The sequence below is a fragment of the Rhipicephalus sanguineus genome, chromosome 11 (genome assembly GCF_013339695.2).
Source record: "Rhipicephalus sanguineus isolate Rsan-2018 chromosome 11, BIME_Rsan_1.4, whole genome shotgun sequence".
Taxonomy (NCBI): Eukaryota; Metazoa; Arthropoda; class Arachnida; order Ixodida; family Ixodidae; genus Rhipicephalus; species Rhipicephalus sanguineus.
Window position 1 is genome coordinate 90,391,812 of NC_051186.1, and position 19,400 is coordinate 90,411,211.

Here is a 19,400-nt window from a genome sequence, read left to right on the forward strand (position 1 = left end):
TAAGAGAAAGTTCACAACAAACTCGGATATTTACAAAACATATAAATCCGTTATCCAAAGTCAGGAACCCAAAACAGCGACCGGTCATTGAACTCGACGCTCAAGTTATAGCGTCCCACACCAGACGTGTGGCATTATTCAAACGCTTAAGGAACAACCGTGGCAAAGATGCTTTGAAGCGCGTTTGTTGAAACGCGTGTCTGTAGCCCCGCATGAGGACACACGGACGCTCAGCGGAGTTACTAGCCTCAGAGTAATCAGGAATCAATCGAAACTGAAGGCGTTGCTTCCAGGCACAACGAGACACGAGCGTCCGATTGATTCCTTCCCGCACGCGAACGCCTTTCTTTGCCTCGCACTCTTTTAACGAACCTGAAGCCTTAGAGTAAATGCTCTCCGCATTCCAATACGCCACGGGAAACACACCTGGTTCCTTGCTGCTGAAGCAAGGATGCCCTTGCCATCTGCCATCTTCTCCGAGTTCACCTTCAACCCTCTCATCGCTGTGTTCAACACCATTCACCTTACCATATTGGTAACCTAGCTCGGCCACATCGATAGATACTGGGGAAAGCACCTCCGACGCTAAACTGTCCGCTTGGACAAGTGCTTCTGCACTCTTCCCATGCTTTCTCGTAGAGACCGCATCTGCAGAAACCCGATAAAGCAGACTCTCTCTCTTTAGAACCGAGTTATTCACATGGTCTTCAACCATGTACGTGGCGCCTGTTACCATCTCCTGTGGTACACACGGATCGGCTGCCACCACCTCAAACCTTACTTCACGGCACTCGCCGTCATCACCCAGGTGATCTTTTTGTGCTCCCTCAGTGGAGCTGTTGAGAGGAAATCCTACCTCCTACTGATACCTGCCTGGCCTCTCTAGAGGTACCAAAGCACGACTGACTCTCCATGGAACTGCCTTGTTCCATGCTCTCGAAGCTGTCCTTCGCTTCATCAAACTCTGCAAGATTTCCGCTTTCTTGGCTGCCCACCTCTCTGCCATCCTCTATCTGGGCTCCTGGCTCTAACGAAAGGCTATGGCGAGGTTCAAGGCTAACCTTACCGAAATTCAATTCGCTCCCGCAAAAACTGCTATCGGAGCAAACATCGACTGCTTGTTCACGTCTCTGTATCTCAAGTTGTGTCCCTTTAGCCACCGCCACTTCGAGTCGTCTCTCAAGTGCTTGCCTCTCCACTTCGAGCTGTTCCATTTTAGCCCTAAGCTCCACTTCCAGCTGTTCCATTTTAGCCCTAAGCTCCGATTCCAGCTTCTCCTTCTTTGCCTTTCGTTCTGCAGCCCGTTCCTCTCGCTCTCGCGCCATCCGCTCTTCATACCATGCTCTGAAATCTGGTCCTTCGAGACCCATACGTTCGGCCAATTCCAATAACTCCCACGTGCTCGCCATGGTTCACACCATTAAAACATCAAGTCGAAAAACAAACGGCTTTGTCCTGTCGCTGCGGACGCCAATTTGTCATGCAGGTTCTTTTTCTCTTCACAACATCTCTCTATGACTTGAGCGTCGGAGAGCTTTATTGAGGACAAAGCCGTTGGTTTAACAAACAACACACAAAACTTTTAATAAACCACTAGAGCAAGAAAACATAACACTAAACACTGAACAAAAGGTTCACTGCATACGGTAACACACTCTTAACAACAAAGAAACGTCAAGTTCAAAGACCTAAAATAGACAGTCTAGTTCTGACGCGGCTAAGCAGCGGAGCGGGAAATAATAGGAGTTCAGTCTCACCAAAACGCTTAGGGCTGTCTGATGCAAAACGCAACCGGAACGTGGTGGCTCAGGCTCGTTCAGTTGACGCAGGCTGGCTGGTGACGAAGAGGTAACGGTGGCTGCTGGCCGACGCACTGAGATGCCAGGGCAACCTGGCCAGGCAACTCGATGCACAGCTCGGGCCCGTAGCCCAACTGCTGCTGCTACGTTGCCTGCCGGCACTGTAGTCCGCAGGCCTTGGGGTGGAGTTCGGGTACCATGGCTGTGGTGCCCTCGCTCGGGAACGCGACGGCAGGAGGCCACGGCCGGTTGAAGTCCTGGAGGCTCGGGTCCGAAACCCGACGGCCTGTCTTCAGCGCCCGGTCCGGTTCCAACCTTCCGCTTGTCTGGTTCCCTTCGAACTCCCCGGCTCTTCTTCGACCCAGACTTTTCCTCGGTCCCGGGTAAACTTGTCCCGTCCCGATTGGCGGTGCTCAAGTTTCGTGGTGCCCAACTATTGGCCCCTGGAATCTCCGTGGTGAATTCCTATTGGGCCACTTGTCCTTCGAACCTCTGCCGCGCGCTCTCGTGCTGGACGTTATTTCGACGTCGTCGTCATCGTCGTCGTCTTTCATGTGGCCACCGTTTTCGCGCGCTATTCTTTTCATGTTGCGCACTTTTGAAAGTCGCACACTTCGAAAGCGCACCACACATCACAGGGAGATCCTGTTGCCGGTATTGTACGTCGGTGCAACCGTAGGATGCCCGTTGTTAGTGCTAGATTGCTGCGGTCCAAGTTTATGTGGCCGAAACCTAATTTTTCTTCTAGGCGACGCAGGCTCCCCTGTTCTCAGCCTCTCAGCTGAGCCGCCGACTGCAGGACCGTCTACAAACACGCAGATTCTTTCGGATGTAATCTCAGAGTTTCCGGGAGTCACACCCAAGTACTGTAAGGCCCGCTCTATTCCTTCTGCGCTACGCGACAAAGTATCAGAAGAGCTGGATAGGCTGGTGGCACTAGGCGTTTTGTCACCGGTGCGATATTCCGAATGGGCTACGCCCATTGTACCGCCGTTACGATTTGTGGCGACTTTAAGGTCACCTTAAATGAGGCATGTGAGCTGGAACAATATCCATTGCCAGTAATCAATGACATGTTCAGGTCCTTAAACGGCGGCAAGCATTTCAGTACACTAATGTGATGGATGCATATAACCAAGTTCCTCTTGATGACGAATCGCGTCAGATGTGCGTAATTAACACGCACAAAGGCATTTTCTGCTACAACAGATTACCTTTCGGCATTGCCTCTGCGCCAGCCATTTTTCAACGTAGGATGGAAACTGTTCTGCAAGGCTTATCAGGCGCCAAGTTTATCTGGACGATGTCTTGGTGTCCGACAAAGCAGAAAGGAACGACGTGCTGAAAGTCATTCTGCAACGTTTCTGGGAGTGTGGCGTTAAACTACGCCTTGACAAATGCAAATTTCGGCAGGCGCCTGTTACCTATCTTTGCCATCGAATTTATCACCAAGGGCTGCGCCCAACAGAAGAAAATATCGAAGCAATCGTTGATGCTCCCAGCCCGAAAAATGTAGCCGAGCTTCGTTCGTTTCTTGGCATGATCAGTTTCTACTCAAAGTTTATGCCGAACATATCGTCTCTGCTTGTTCCATTGTATCGACTACTGAAAAAAAAAACAGACGTTGGGACGGGAGAGAACAACAAACCGCGTTTGACAAAGCAAAACGGTGTTTGCTGCAAGCACGGGTGTTAGTGCACTACGACCCTTCACAGCCGCTGAAACTAGAGTGCGATGCATCGCAAAGAGACAGCGGCGCAGTGCTTTTTCACACAAAAGGGAACAGGAACGAGCCTATCGGGTTCCGTTCGAGAACAAGAAGCGTTAGCCCTGGGATTTGCAGTAATGAATTTCCGTGATTATTTTCTAGGCCGTGAGTTCATCCTCGTCACAGACCACCAGCCGCACCTGGGGGCCTGCTGAGATCGGATCGGCCCACTCCACCGCTGGCAGCTGCTCGTATACAGCGCTGGGCGCTGTATTTGGGCGGATTCCGCTACAAGCTGCAGTAGGCTCCAGGCAAGCAGCTCCTGAACGCGGACGCCCTCAGTAGGTTGGCAGAAGAAACTTCGGAGCCAACCGCGGACGGCGAGCCATCCGAGTACGTTTTGGCCCACGCATCCGTACAGGAAAGTGCAGTCTCGACAGCGGAATTGCAGGCGCTAACCGCCAGTGACCCTGTACTGGCCAAGGTTGTGCACTACACAGGGAATGGATGGCCTACAAGCGCTAAAGCACCTGAACGAAGATTACTCCCCTTTTTCGACCGCAGATTCAACCTTTCGCTGGCCCACCGTTCGCTCTACTGGGGCCGTAGGGTTGTCATTCCAGACAGCGCGCAGCATAGAATGTTGCACATGCTGCACGAAACTCATCAAGGATCATCGGCGATGAAGGCAATCGCTCGGTCGGCTTTCTGGTGGCCTGGAATGGACAACGACATCGAACAAATGTCAGCGAGGTGCACAAGCTGTATTCAAAATCGACCCATGCCGGCATCTGCCCCGCCAGTTAGCTGGCCGACGTGCCAGGAAAGCTGGTCGAGAGTACATGTAGATTTTGCGGGGTCAATAAATGGAAGCATGATCCTTGTTCTTGTAGATGCTCACAGCAAATGGATCGAGGCCGTAACAATGAAGCAGGCGACCACATCTTCGACTATCACTAGCCTGCGCAGCTTGTTCAGCAGGTTCGGCATTCCCCGCACCCTTGTTTCAGATAATGGAACGCAGTTCACTAGTCAAGAGTTTGCCGATTTCATCTATAAGAACAACATAGCTCACCTGCGCACGGCTGCGTTTCATCCCCAGTCGAATACCCTTGCAGAGAGAGCTGTTCGAACCGTGAAAGATGGTCTGAAGAAGATTAGCCAGGGCTAATTAGAAGATTGCCTTTGCAGACTACTCTTTAATTACCGGAGAACACTCCTCGCATCGGGCAATTCTCCCTCGGAGCTTCTCCTGGGCTATCAAGTTCGGTCTCGTCTGAACACGTGCTTTCCTCCCTTGATTGCAGGAAGATCAGGTGAATCAGATGAGTGGAACCTAGCACCGGACACGAATGTTTACATCCGCAACTTTGGCAAGGGCGAAATGTGGAAGACCGGCGCGGTAAAGCCGGCCGACGGAGCGAGGATGGTGACAGTCGAGACGCCAGAGGGCCTTGTTCGGATACAGGTGGATCAAGTTCACACAAGGAGAGACTCGGTTGAACCCCAACGTGACAGAGAAGGGGAGAGTATGCCTATGTCGAAAACGACGCAAGAAACTTCCGGATCAGGACCAAGCGTGAAGGCGCAACGCCGTAAGCCACCACACGAGCTACAGTCATCATCCACAACCGAAGACCAAGAAAAGCAGAAGACCAGGGAACCTACAGTGACCACAGAACTCCGGCGCTCAACACGACAGCGGAAACCTGTGCAGCGTCTCCAGTATTATTGATGGAGAAGTGTTGTAACTGAAGTGTAACCTTTATCAGTTCTTGGCTCAGTTATAGCCAATTCTTCTCTCTCTTGTTTCTCTTACCTTGTTTCCCTTTCCCTCTTCACTTTCTGTCTCCGAAATTTTTATATAACTAGGAGCCCCACCTCTGGGCTTTCTCGATCGTTAGCATATCACTTTTCCTAAAGAAAGTCGTACGCGATGCTGCCGCGCTTTCAATTCAAGACCTTTTTTTCACTACTAACACACTGAAATACATTTTTTCCCACAAATGCACAAATAATGAAGCTATGGAATTGTCTGCCTGTCCCATTCACTCGTTACTTACCAAAAGTTTTTTTTTTTAGTTGGTACTGGCAAGCAGCTCGCCAACATTAAAATTGCTTGATTTCTTGTGCCATTCTTCGCTCTTTGTGTGTACTTCCTTTCTACAATTACTGCTACAATACTACTCCCCAAATACTACTCGCATTTTTCTTATGGTTTCACTACTATTTTGTTGCGGTTACCAGTCATGCTAAAGCCCCAAGTTAGCGCTGCGATATATTTAATTGAATATATAAACAGATTGCATAGACTGTTGCTAGAATTTCAATAGGAAAAATAGACTTTCTTCAGGCGACCGAAAAGCTTGCGAAACTTGCTTGCGGTCTGGCTGCGAATACCAGATGCAAATTAAGAAATACCGGTGAACATGTCGTCTGTCAGGTGTCAGGCACATGCATGGCGACAGTTATTTTACTGTCATTGATCAGTACATTTTGTAGCCAAAAAGAAAAGACACTACTCTTCTCCAATTAACATTTTATATTATTCATGCAACCGCGCGTCGGTCTTTACCGCCACTCGAAGACTGCAGTGAAAATTTCCTCTCTTACCGTACACTTGACCCGAAGCCAGATAGAACAAGCAGGCGAGAGCATAGGAGCAGAATGCAGTCGGTTTGCGTCCGAACTTGTCAGCCATCGGCACAGCAAGCCAAATGCCTACAACGTCGACGGCGTTGGTTGCCGATGACATTACAAACGGATCGTCGGTTGCGGCGGCCGCGTACAGCTGGCCCACTTGGTTCCCAACGCACGCGATGAGCCTGCATAAAAGCACTTGCATCAGCCGGCGTGAAGGCAACAGTTTCCTGCAAGCAGCAGCTGTTCACTTGGAAATCATAGATAAAGTTCATTCTTTTAAGGGCGCTCTTGTACCACAGGCTTCATTAGACTAGAGCCCGAGAAGAAGGAACTCACCTGTATATTCATCGCTAGATAGATGCCACACTCCTTGATGTTTTTTTAGACGGATGACAGAGGGCAGCTCGGGTTCATCAAAAGCGATAGCACTTGAAGCCATAAGGCGGTCATCAACAAAGTCTCGCATGATACATGACGCTTAACGCCCTCATTAAGTATGCCAGAGTTTATTGGTTAGTTTCGAGCTCGTGAAGTTCAAGGTCTACGTGGCATCCTCGAGCAGAAAGGCTGTTTCGCATTCGCTGCCATACACACCAGCGGCGCTGGCTTACACTCCCAGGGTAATGAAGTCGAGGTTTTGACGGACGCCCGTCTGGTAGGGAAGTAACATGATAGAATTCAAAGAAGGACACCGACATTAAGAAGAATACGAAAAAAGACCTTTCGGTTCCCCAGACGAGAGCCTTGTTCACAATCTTATACGAAAAAAGACGTTTCGGCTCCCCTCACGGGAGCTTTGATGACAAGCCGGTAGGTTATACCGGCTTCTGGTTTACGTGTTTTGAAACGGAAATCTGCGAAAAATAAAAACTCCTGTCTCGTTCACTTGGTATATACCAAAATCGGCATGGAAGAATAGGGATCTATGACTAACATGACTGATAGGTCGTGACGTCAATGATATGACATGCGGGTAGAGTGTACTAGAACAGGGGAGTGCTCGGAACGAGCTTCGAAAAGTGAAGCCCAAACAGGGTCAATGCGCTTGCAGCGCTGCGATCGGTAGTCTGCAATGTGTCGTCGTTAAGAGTTGCGCGCGGCTCCGCCGAAGTGGAGCAGGGGTAGAATGCCCGCTTCCGACTCAAAAGGCCCAGGTTCGAATTGCAGTTGTAAATGGTGGGTTTTTTATTCCTAGTGTCACCTTTTATAGCTTTATTGGTTTTCATTTGTTTCTTAAAACTAGCTTCAGTTAATACGTGTTGGTTCAAAAAGCAACGCAAAATGTGAAGTAAAATAGAAGAAATTTGACAGTGAGCGCAGTTATTTGCAGCGCCACCACCCGGGATTGAACAAAAACGTAAAGTATAGCCTCCGAGATTTTCGAGATTACGAGACTCGAAACGAGGTTCCACATGTTACGTTACTTTTTGTAGCAATACGTAGCAACACAAGCTAGCTTTAAGAAACAAAGGAAAAACCAACACATCTATAAAAGGTAAGACTAAGAATAAAAACCCACCATCTACAGCTGCGATTCGAACCCGGGCCTTTTGAGTGGGAAGCGGGCATTCTACCCCTGCACCACTTCGGCGGAGCCGCGCGCATCTCTTAAACGGCGACACATTGCAGACTACCGATCGCAGCGCTGCAAGCGGATTGACCCTGTTTGGGCTTCACTTTCTGTACATTGGTGCTGCGGCCGTTCCGAGCACTCCCCTGTTCTAGTACACTCTAATGCGGGTTAGTGACGTCCATATTATTGATGATAAATTCACGTGTGCTGATACCCGCATTAGGTATGAGGGTATCAGCCAGGGGTATGGGGATTAGAGCCACGCGCAGAAAGAAAGAAAAAAAGAAAGAAAGAAAGAAAGAAAGAAATAAAGAAAGAAAGAGAGAAAGAAAGAAAGGAAGAAAGAAAGAAGGAAGGAAAGAAGGAAAGAAAGAAAGGGAGAAAGAAAGAAAGAAAGGAAGAGAAAGAAATCATGCTTGGCTCATGCCCGCATTGGATATGCGGGTATGAAGCAGGGAATTGAACAGAAAAAGAAAGAAAGCAAGAATTGTTATCAAAGAAATTTAAAGTAGCTTAAAATAAGAAGCAAGCGCTAGAAATAAAATATTCATAAAAATGAACAAAACCAATAAAAAATATTGATAAAAATTCCGCAGATCCCACGCGTTGTACGAGTTGGTTTCATGCGAAGCAGTCAGCGAGTACTTCTATGCTGTATTTTCTTGCTTTGAGGCAAGCGTTACGAGGAGGATCGACGTGGTTTTGTAAGTGTAGGAGCTGTGTGCACATGGTGGCCTTACCAGGCACGTCGACAACACTGGCGTTTAAAGGGTAACTTATGGTCTGACGTAACGTCAGACCTCACGTTAGAGTACATACGTCAGTATTATCGAAACTAAGTGCACTTTAATGTGCAGTCATAGTGAATATCTTACGTAACTTTGGTCGATGTATTCCAGCGGAGTCGCGCAATGCTTCAATATAGCTTGTTGAATCACAGGAATACAAATGTAATGTTTATTAGACAGCTATAAAAGCGGAGCCCACACTGGAGTCACAGACGTTAATCTGATATGACGCCTGTATCGTCGGAGTACATATGTAGTGTTTATTGCTTTCTTGCAAAATTAGATAGCTAGAACCACAACCACAATTGAAGTTGCACCGCTATTACGCCTGCACAGGCGGTTTTTCCAAACCAGTTTATAGACCTGGCATGGCTCTGTGGTAGAATCCATGATTGCCCCGCAGAATACCTGATCCACGCATGTTCGATTCCTGCTGGGATCCTAATTTATTGTTTCCATCCATCGGGTCAACGCTGCCGACGTCGGTTTTTCTTTACGCTCTCGCATTTAAATTACCAATGTCTGTTCTCGCCGTTCATGGGTAGATATAAACTGAGTCACCTGTGGGGCACACCCGTACACTGCGGCCCGTGGTACACTGGGTGTGGGCCACACGTGTCTGGAGGTAAGGGTTTGACGACGTACGCGACAGGATTTGCACGTTATTCCTCTCATGACCGGTTCGTCAAATCCCCTTACCCTCCGATGCCAATTTAGGCGGATAGATAGATAGATAGATAGATAGATAGATAGATAGATAGATAGATAGATAGATAGATAGATAGATAGATAGATAGATAGATAGATAGATAGATAGATAGATAGATAGATACTTCAAATTGCCAAAGGTTCGCTGAAAATGCTTCGCATTTAAAAACATGTTTGCCTCATGCCGACACTACCTGTTCTCGCTGCACAAGGTACCTAAGCCAAACAATAGAGTCGCCTATATATTTTTTCTCGTGTGTATTGTTCATTTTGTCCTCTCCCATAATTATGACTCCTCGATTAAAACTAAAAATAACGCGTTTATGCTTTCCTGGCTTCATTCTCAGTTTCTATTTCAAGTAGTACACGAGAAAAATACAGTCGACGTGATCAACTTACTTCTGGCACTCTATAATATCATTGGCGATTAGAATAGGGATTTAGCGCAATCTTCTAAACGAAAAACAACACAACTTTTACTGTGCGCTTTACTGTGTCAGTATTTGACTTGGAGGCCTAGCCCATCGTTTATAGGTGTGCAATGCTCTCTTCTCTTCCTCCCCGACACCCCATCGTTGTTTTAGTTTATCAAAACTCCTTAGTGACAGTCCATTTTTCCTGTTTTTAAAAGTAATGACTTGTCAATGTGTTTGGCCTTCGGACAAGAAATAATATTCTATTTATTCATACTGTCGATCCCATCGGGGATCATAACAGCTGGTACATATAAATAGTTTTCAATATAAAAGCAACAAATTAGCACGGAGGCTTAGATTTCATATATTCCAATGACAATTAGCAAAGACTTAGCAATGATAGGGCGTAACTAATGCAGCAAGACATTACAATAATGCTCCGAAGCAAACCATCTACGACATCTACATACGAAGAAACAGGAGTAAGCAAAAAGGCATAGAAGTGGTTAAAAATGGTACAATTAGTCTCAAGATAATAGGCTGTAGCAACCCTAACAATTGCGGAGAAGTAACAAAAACAGTTCAGCAATTACAAATAATCAAACGAGCTCATAAAAAACAAGGAGAATGTCAAGATAGTGCCAGGTTCTATGTTCATATGCAAGGGGACAGGCCTTGTAACTTGGTTTTCTTGTGATAAGCCCTGTTCTCTGACGTCAATATATGCTTTAGCTTATACAGTACCATTTTAGCCACTAACAGCGAGTCTCAATGTCCACTCACCTAATAAGGACCATTATTACAAAACTCCTGCGTAGGGAGGGGTACTTGAATATCGCTAGTGCAGAGGACGTGGCTGAGTCGCTCTTCTCTGGAGGCTGTGAGAACAAGAAAAACGTCGACTTAGTTTTGTGACGCTATATACTACATATTAAACTAATTCCTCACATTTACTACTATGCATGCAGTAAGAATGCATGAACGAAAAAAATCAGCAAGCAAAAGAAGATATAAGCAATCTTGTTTTAAAAGTCTGACCTAAATATATATTAAGGAAAATAAAAGATATAGTGGGGAATATGAAAGTGGATAGTTAACTGTCCGCAGGCGCGGACGGAACGAGCATCTTCCGCAGTACGCGCTTTTATTGCGATATCAGTTATACAGAAAATCTCGACGAGTTTTTGCCGTGGCCGTCATATTCCGTATGAAGTCCGAATCGATAACATCGCCCGGCGCATCGTATGTTCTACGCGCTAGTAAAAGCGCACGAGCACTGGAGACGAACTCGGCTGAAGCGGACATGAAATGACGAACCAGCCATCTCCTTCGCACGAAGGGCGCATGCGCTCAAGCAGAGAGGAAACGCCCCGTCCGTCTTTCATCGGGCAAAGGAGCATGGAGGGGCGCCGGTGGGGGGGGAATCTGTGTCGCTCGAGCAGCATCTGCGATTTTTTATCGCTGATAATAAGGGCGCGGCCGCGAGCTGTGGCGCACGCTATCGCTACAGACATCAGTAGAGGGCTCGCATCATAGTGTTAGTACAGACCTACAGGGAAAACTTCCCATAGGGCCCATACAGTAAAATCACTGACCACAAGGGCACCGCCATTTCACTACCCTACGAACGTTACCAGCTCCCGAGACGCTTGCTTGAATTGACGTTAGTATTCAGTTTTCATCGGGTTCAATGAAAGTGAGGTTACGTAACGTAGAGCTGTAAGCACATGTCAAGAGAAAGCGCAGACGATGACGCACTGCGATTTACAAGAAGTTCAATCGGTCGCGCTCTCGTACTCAACTGTACGTACTGGCGCCGTCTAGCAAAAGCGCGTGCAAACACTCCTTCCTGCATCACGAGTCCTGCGTGCAGTAAATTACCTAAATAACCTTCAATCTCTCCTCGAGATACTAAAAATATGCTTCAGACCCTGTTCGCACATCTCTCTTCGTAAAATTGCGCGTGTTAGAGTTATAATGCCAGTATTAGTAGCGTTGTGTAGCGTTCTTAGTCGTTCTGTAAATAATTTCACAGGCAACAATAACAATTGCACGTAACGTAAGACGGTGCTTTTGGGGCCGGTGCTCTTTCGATCCAGCTTTTCCGCTATAGTATGTACTAACTGTATGGCTCGATTGCTTACTCCGCCTTGAGACGACAGGCAGCAAAAAAACAGCTTCACTCCTTGGAGCGGACGTATTCGCTTGAACGAGCGTTTTGTGCAACTACGCGACACCTTATCCAAATTAGCAGATAGTCTGGGTTTTACGTCCAAAAAGCGCAATATGATATGGGGAAAGCCGTAGTGGAAGTCTCCGGAAGTTTCGACCGACTGGGGTTCTTTAACATGAGCCTAAATCTAAGTAGACAGGCCTCAAGCATTTTCGCCTTCACCGAAAATGCGGCCGCCGTGGCCGGGATTCGATCCCGCCACTTTCGGGTCAGCTGTCGAGTACCATAACCACTAGACCACCATGGCAGGTGCATCCAACAAAGTTAGCTGCTATAGCCTTAATTCGTAAAACATTCCAATTTGTTGCTATCGCATTCATTAGGTTAAAATGCGATTTTTTCGCCAATGAAACAATTAAGGCGGGCCTCATACCATCGACAATCTCCGATATTTGCCTACGTGCGCAAGGTCCACCCTGCAATTCCTTAACCAGTACCTTCTCGCAGCCGAGGGCTCTAGTTAGTAATCCGCAAATATTCAGGAACATGCGAGGAGCTGTGTTACTGTGGTGGCTCGCTTAGTAGCTCACCGAATGTACATATCAAATGGGTAAGTATGGCTCCTACCCGCAGCAGGTTATATTTTCGGTCACTTTGATTTGCTGCTACAGTCTTCTATTAGCGTTAGAGGTCAAGGGCGCTAAAGGCACCCTTTGAGTCATATAAGAGTTCGCGAAACTTTCGAAAGCTTTCCGCAGCACCGCTCGAAATAAAACTAAGCCGAACAGGTTCTCTTATTTAGGAAGAGAAGGCCGAAGGCCATGTTTGTGGCAGACTGTCATGGTTGCTCTGACAGCTTCTGCAAGCTAAGCTATACTCACGAAGTCATTTGTGCGGTTTCTAAAAGGGACATAGAGGCTCTAACACAGACATAAAATGAAACAAAGAAAACTTGGCTGATCCCTCCTTCATAGGAATCTGTATAACACGAAATTTAAACGTGTCTTCACAAAAGTAGAGCTTATTGTGTAGTGATATATGAGAGCTTGTTCAATGTATGTTGGTGTTTGGCAGCTATAGCACCATTTGGCGTGGATGCAAACCGTTGACGCCTAGTGGCACATCTTCATCGCGACGACTAACCGATGGTCATGATTTATACGTTCTGGTAGCTGAAGTTGTTAACATATACCTGGACACAGCGTATCGCGAATCCCGCGCAGAGATGACATCAACAGGCACATAATAAACACGTGTACTCGACATGCACTTCTTGAAAGCGTCGTTAATTGAGGAGAGACACGGCACGGTGTGCGATCCCGAGTGCTTGGGTATCCTAGGCCTGTGCTCATGTATACACTACCCAACGACACGCTGCACTACCACACTGCGCATCAGCAACACAGGAGGCAGAGGTTCCTAGCTTGAGCCGCGAACGCGCGCAGGCGTCCCAGGTCCCGCTGGCCTCTGTCTCGCTCCACGAAGGCACGACATTCGACCGTCGACATCGTTGCCTTTCGGCAGCGCTGATTGCAGTAGTCTTATTAGTCGGTTCTATCACACTGTAAGAAGTCGGCGCCGTATAAACACCGTTGGTGCATGTGGAAGCTGCACTACTCCGACATCTAGCCGTCGCACGCTAAAATGCAGTGAAACGCAAAGAACATACCTGCCTCTAGAACGACTGCTCGATGCTAGCGCTGCCAGTGTTTTTCGCTGGTATCGAGACGCTTTAACCATGGCCTCCGAGACTGCGCGCCGGCAGGTTTCTTGAAAGCCATGCTTTAACTACGTTGTCGTCGAATCGTTCTCTATCGGCGTGTTACTTCACTTGTCCGCTCAGAGACGGCGGCACCGCCCCGCCCCACCTACCCCGCCAAGAGAGACCACCGTGCGAGAGAGCGTGTGTGAGAGATAAAAGGCGCATTTGTAAAGTGTCGTTCATCTGCCTCAGTATCTTAGTCGGTAGAACGCCGGAGGCATATCGCCGCGGACCGAGAGATCATAGGTTCGGTTCCGGGCGGCGGAACACTCTTATAGTTTTTTTCTTTCTCATCTGTTAGCGTCCATTTTATCAATGTCATATCCGTGACAGATATGCGTCACTGAAGTCTTGGTGGACCCCGGCGCAAGACACCTTCGTGTTAAAAAAACGAAAACACACATTCAGCAGGAAGAACATAACAAGAAGACACAGCGGTAAGCGTCGAGGCGAGATGTTTATGGGCTGCTCGCTAACCGTGCGCCGTACTGAAGCATTTTAAATTGGAGCGCTTCTCGCGGGCAACTGATCTCACCCATAAACACCATGTCTGGGAACGAAACCTTAAGTGCCATTTATATGTGAGCATGTGATCCTGAACAGAAATAATGAACGAGAGTGCAGGCAATGTCCAGAGAAGCAGTGGTCACCGAGGAGAAAGAGCGCACATCCTTATAACGCAGCACTCCCACTGACGTCTACACCACCTGATTCATGTATGTAAACTACCATCTTCCTCTCCTTGATTACTTCAATTGTCCTAACAGCTTACGACAATTTTCATCGCTAAATTATTTAGTCAGTAGTACCTGACCTTACTCATCGCCAAGCAACGGGCGTTCCACCAGGCTGTATGTATAATAGGTAGCTGTAACCCTTCCTGAAATGAAAGTTATGCTTTCTTGATAAACACCTCATCACTACTGTGTGCAGAAGCTGGCAAAGGCAAAGTCAGAGCTAAAATTAGGGAGAACGTCCGAGCAGGACATCTGCTTTACCTAATGTCGCAACGTTCCCACGGCATATTGGGAACTCTCTATTCATTGTTACAACAGACGCACATCTATAGATGAGAAGAGAGGAAGGTTTAGCTGATAAATATTGCGTTTAAGACTCTAGCGCCGCATATTCCAGAATATATGGAGGTACGTTGTACAGCTTCTGGTTAATTGCCACTTGCGTTTCTTCAACATTCAACATTACGATGCCTCGCAAGCGTTTCCTGCGTTATGCGACAGCAGACATCCTGTGGATGTCACATCCGGCGTAATGGCTAGACGGCAGTGTGATTGTTAAGTAGATGAATAATTTAATTCGTATAACTGAAAACAAGAGGGAATTTGTGCGTCGCGTTCAACTTCTGTTTTGGAGCATTCGGAAAATTTGCCGAGTTCACGTGCACACATGCGCAACACACGAATAACGTTTTCTTCGTCAGCATACACACATACCCACCTGAAGAGAATCAATTGCTTTACTGTCGACGTCTTTGCCATTGATTTTACTTATGGTGCACATAATTTTCTTCGCTTTGTCGGTCTTGCCTTTGGAAAGGAGCCACCGTGTTGATTCCGGGACGAACCTTTCAAAAAGCAAAAGAACAGTGCAACTCAACCGTAGAGCTCCCAAGCCAACTGGAAAACAGGAACGCTTGACTAACGAGATGCAACAGAAGTGACGGCAGTTTTTTTTTTTTACAAAGTCGTACGACAAGCATAAAAAAACATATTAAAATGTAATCTTCTTTCTTTCCCCAAGAGCTTCAGGAAATTCTATAGGTGGGTGGGAAAGAAAAGACACTGACGAAGCTAAGCCTTCGTGCATAAACTCTCGCTCCAACGGCATTCCCTGTTGAGAATTTCTCATACGATTATATTATATGCAAGACAAACTTCATAGCGCGACTGGACGCGGAGAGAGAAAAACACACACAGGCGGCGCTGACATTGAGCTGGAGCTGTTTATTTTCATGTGCACGTGAACATTTACATACACGAGCACGTGAAAACAAAACAAGAAAGGTGATAGACAAAGATGCGATGAACCCGCGACATCGAAACTCACGGCGCTCGCTTCGCAGAATACACGACCTCTTTGTTAGGTAGACCGGAACTACACGTGACAAGGAAGTGACGAAATTTGATAGAAGGCGCGCTGAAGCAGAGTCTGGTCAAGAAAATCGGCAAGCATTCTGGAATACCCAAGTAGACAGCCTATTCTTTGGGTGCGTAGTGTGACGCTTGTCTGTTTCTTTATACTATTCTAAAAAATTAAAGCGCCAATCCACGTTGCGAAGGTGACTGGACCGCGAAGCTGGAAGCGACACCGCGAACGATTATCTATTGCGACGTCGCTTGAATGGTACAGAAGTGAGATTGGCATCTGATCTTCACATGGCGTGATGGCCAAGAAGTGCGTCTGATTTTGCAGACCGGCCATGCATGTTTCGTCGTACTCAACCGTGTTTCGATGCATTCATAGCCATGACGCATTTCTTTGGCCCATTCAACTCGTCGACGTTGATGAGCCTTTCGACCTCGTCTTTGTATATCTCCCTTCGATCGGGAGGTGCTCGAAAATGTGTGGATTGAAGCGAATGTAGTTGAACTTGTAGAGCGGACTTTGGAGAAGAACGTCCATTAAATTTGGGATCTGCGCCCTTGAAACGGTTGATAGCATTGCACCTTCGTCGCTTGCGCTGAGCACATACGAGGAGCATCGTGGAGAACGTCTACTAAATTTAGCATCTGCACCATTAAAACAGAGCGTCCGAGCACGACGCCATCTTTTTGCCCACGCGTCTACTGCCCATGCGCTTTTTTCTTCTTTCTTTTCCCACGGAGACGAAACCGTTAGGGTTAGAGGTAGTCTCGCTTTATTACGTGCCACAAACCACGGTTTGATTATTAGGCACGCTGTCGTGGAGGGCTCCGTTAATTTCGACCACCTGGTGTTCTTTAACGTGCACTAACATCCCACAGCACACGGGCCTTTAGCATTTCGCTTTCATCGAAATGTGACCGCCGCGGCCAGGATCGAACCCACGACCTTTGGGTCAGCAGCCGAGCACCGTAACCGCTACACCACTGCGGCGGAGGTTCGTTCCTTAAACTATAAACAGGCGTAAAAAACGATGTCAGCGATAAGAAGCGCCGCAGTAGCTGCCCATGAGTTTTATGCTGCAGAGAGAAAGAAGAGGTTGATATCGTGGTTTTCTTGCGCATAGCTTGAAAGACACAGACAAGCACCAAACACCACAAGCGTAGGTAAAGCGATAAGCTGGCGCAAGTGTCATGACTTGCCGCTTTTCACGAAATGATACGGCCACGAAGCGCCTTCATTCAAATTTCGTCACTTCCATGTCGCGGGCAGTTCCGTTCTGACGCAACAGACTTGTCGCGCTTGCTGAGCGACGGACGCGATCACTTTCGTTATCGCCCTGAACATTCGATAGTGATAATTTGTAATTACGTGCAGCTTTCGTGATTTCTGAAAATACCATAAATTGTCACGGACTACAACTTTCTAAGATAACCTCATCGGTCCTGGAGTACCCAAATGGGTACCGTTGTTAGAAAGGATACAGATCGCGACAATTCGGCATTCGCGTGTTCAAATTTGCCTTGCCACTATTGACCTATGTTGCTTTTCCTGAAGACGGAGAAGTGGCGCCGTGTGTCCAGTCATCTTCAAAACACGAGTAAACAAAGATGACTGCGCGCTGCACGAGCGCTCGGCTGCGTCCTCGTGGGAAATAAAAGCGTTCAATCTTAGTTGTAGGCTAAACGACACCATCTATAGTACATTCCTTTAACTATAGACGCCCAAAACAACATATTAGAAGTCATTTCGGTCTAATGGTTTTGTTGCACGCGGTCATACAGACTTCAAAGGTTCAGGATACCCATTTGGGTACTGTGGGCCTCAGTTGTGTTTCTAACGCTTTTGAGCTACGTACCGGACTAGCTGGCTATTCACGTAGTACTAGTATTTTACTACTAGTACCAGTCAGTGGCGTAGCGAGGGGGTGGCACACCGGGTCCGTGCCCACGCCGAACCTCGCCGAACTTCTTTTTCTCCTATGGGATACCGAGCACAAAATGACACCCGCCCACACTTACCTGCCCAGACTTCATGACGCATCAAGGGTGTGCCCCCCCCCCCAAAAAAAAAGAACAACAAATTTCTGCCTACGCCACTGGTACCAGTAGCTACTAGTACCTGACATCACTAGCTGACTACTAGTAGCTACCTGTACCTGACATCACTGGTTAACCAGTACCTGACTAGTCACGCAGCCTCACGTGGTGAGCAAGTACAACACAAACATGAATAGAGTAGACCTAACTGATCGCTGCATCTCGTACTACAGAATTTCCCTCCGAACGCGCAAATGGACACTACGAGTTTCTGCACATTTATTTTATCTTGCTTGCTGCAGCAGCTGGATTTGAATACCAGAGAGACTGTGAAAAGCCTCTGGCTCCCAAGACAGACAGACAGACTGACCAAATCTTCTGGATTTCAAATCCAACATAGCGAATGTGCTCCTAAAAGTTGACACTGAACAGGGGATAAGATCAAGCCTCAGTTCAAAGACCGATGAACAGCCATCATCGAGCGTTGTGAAGCGGATCAAGATAATCCCAGTTCTACCTGATGAGGTGCGGCACGACCAGGTTAGACACTTCCCGCAGCATGAAAAGCTCACATCTCAAATGAAGTGCCGCCGCCCAGCATGCGGTCGCAAATGAACAGCGACATACTTGAAGTACGATGTATTTCTAAGTTCGTAGAACCGCCACTGCTTCCTGACATTTCACGCTCGTTGAGACCCAGAGTACCCAAATGGGTACCATCAAAGTTTGATACAACTGCTTAATATTTCGGGTTCGCAATTTTTCTCTGTTTGTTTCCATGGGCATGAAGCCAAATAAATCAGTTTCACAAAAGTTTTTTTTCATTATTGCATTCTTGGGACTGAGGAGGATACACAACAGCCGTCAAATCATTAATTAAAAAGTTAAATAAGGGATTTTTGTTAATTAGTATCAACAGTGTTATTTCAGCTGGGGTAAAATATTCCCGCCTCGGCGTAGAGTTCACGTGCGAAAACGGCAAGAGCCTTACTGTCATAGGACGTTTATTGCAAATCTGCATTATGTATAAAAAAACACCCTGTATGCATGAGAGAAAATGCGCTCATAGTTTCACAAGTGCATTTTCGTACGGCATACTGCATCGCTGATGTACTACGTGGGATTTGAATTCTTAATCCTGCCAAATGTGCAAAGCCACACCGTCAATACTCACATGGAAACAACGGTCCCAATGAGGGCAGGTACTACGATGACGGCGTTAAGAAGGCGCCAGTTTCCAATTGCGTATGCCACCCACGGTAAAGCGGCGCCCAGAAGAGGGTATACCAACCCAAACACACCTCCCATAAGCATGCGCTTTTGCGGAGGCATGTATTCGAGCACTAAGCAAGAAAGAGAAACGAGCATAAAATTACGTACATAAAATACAACATCGTCATGGACTATTTGGGATACTTGCCCATATGTTACAGCTGAAGCGTCCGCCGCTACCATCAATCACCTATTATGGACATGTTCTGTCCTGAATCAGATACGACGGCGCGAAGCCACTGGACTATGATTCGTGGCACCTGTGGGTCCAACTATAGAGTACTGTTGACGTACAGTACGGTCCACTCTTAAACGGAACAGTTGAATGAGCAACTTTAATTTTTTGGCCCCCTAACGGCTAGTGGATGCGGAAAGATTGTTTGTGCACGTTACCATTTTATCATAAGAGTTCGGAACTG

At 47.2% G+C, this 19,400-nt stretch overlaps 1 protein-coding gene across 1 annotated transcript; it reads right to left on the reverse strand.

Moving 5' to 3' along the window:
• Positions 1–4,173: 4,173 nt before the first annotated feature.
• On the reverse strand, positions 4,174–17,706 carry LOC125756173 (solute carrier family 22 member 13-like). Its single transcript, XM_049411206.1, has 6 exons — positions 17,692–17,706; positions 17,576–17,649; positions 15,026–15,152; positions 10,419–10,513; positions 6,121–6,332; positions 4,174–4,223 (listed from the first exon to the last, which is right to left on the reverse strand). The coding sequence occupies exons 1-6, from the start codon at positions 17,704–17,706 to the stop codon at positions 4,174–4,176; spliced, it is 573 nt and encodes a 190-aa protein (XP_049267163.1).
• Positions 17,707–19,400: the final 1,694 nt, after the last annotated feature.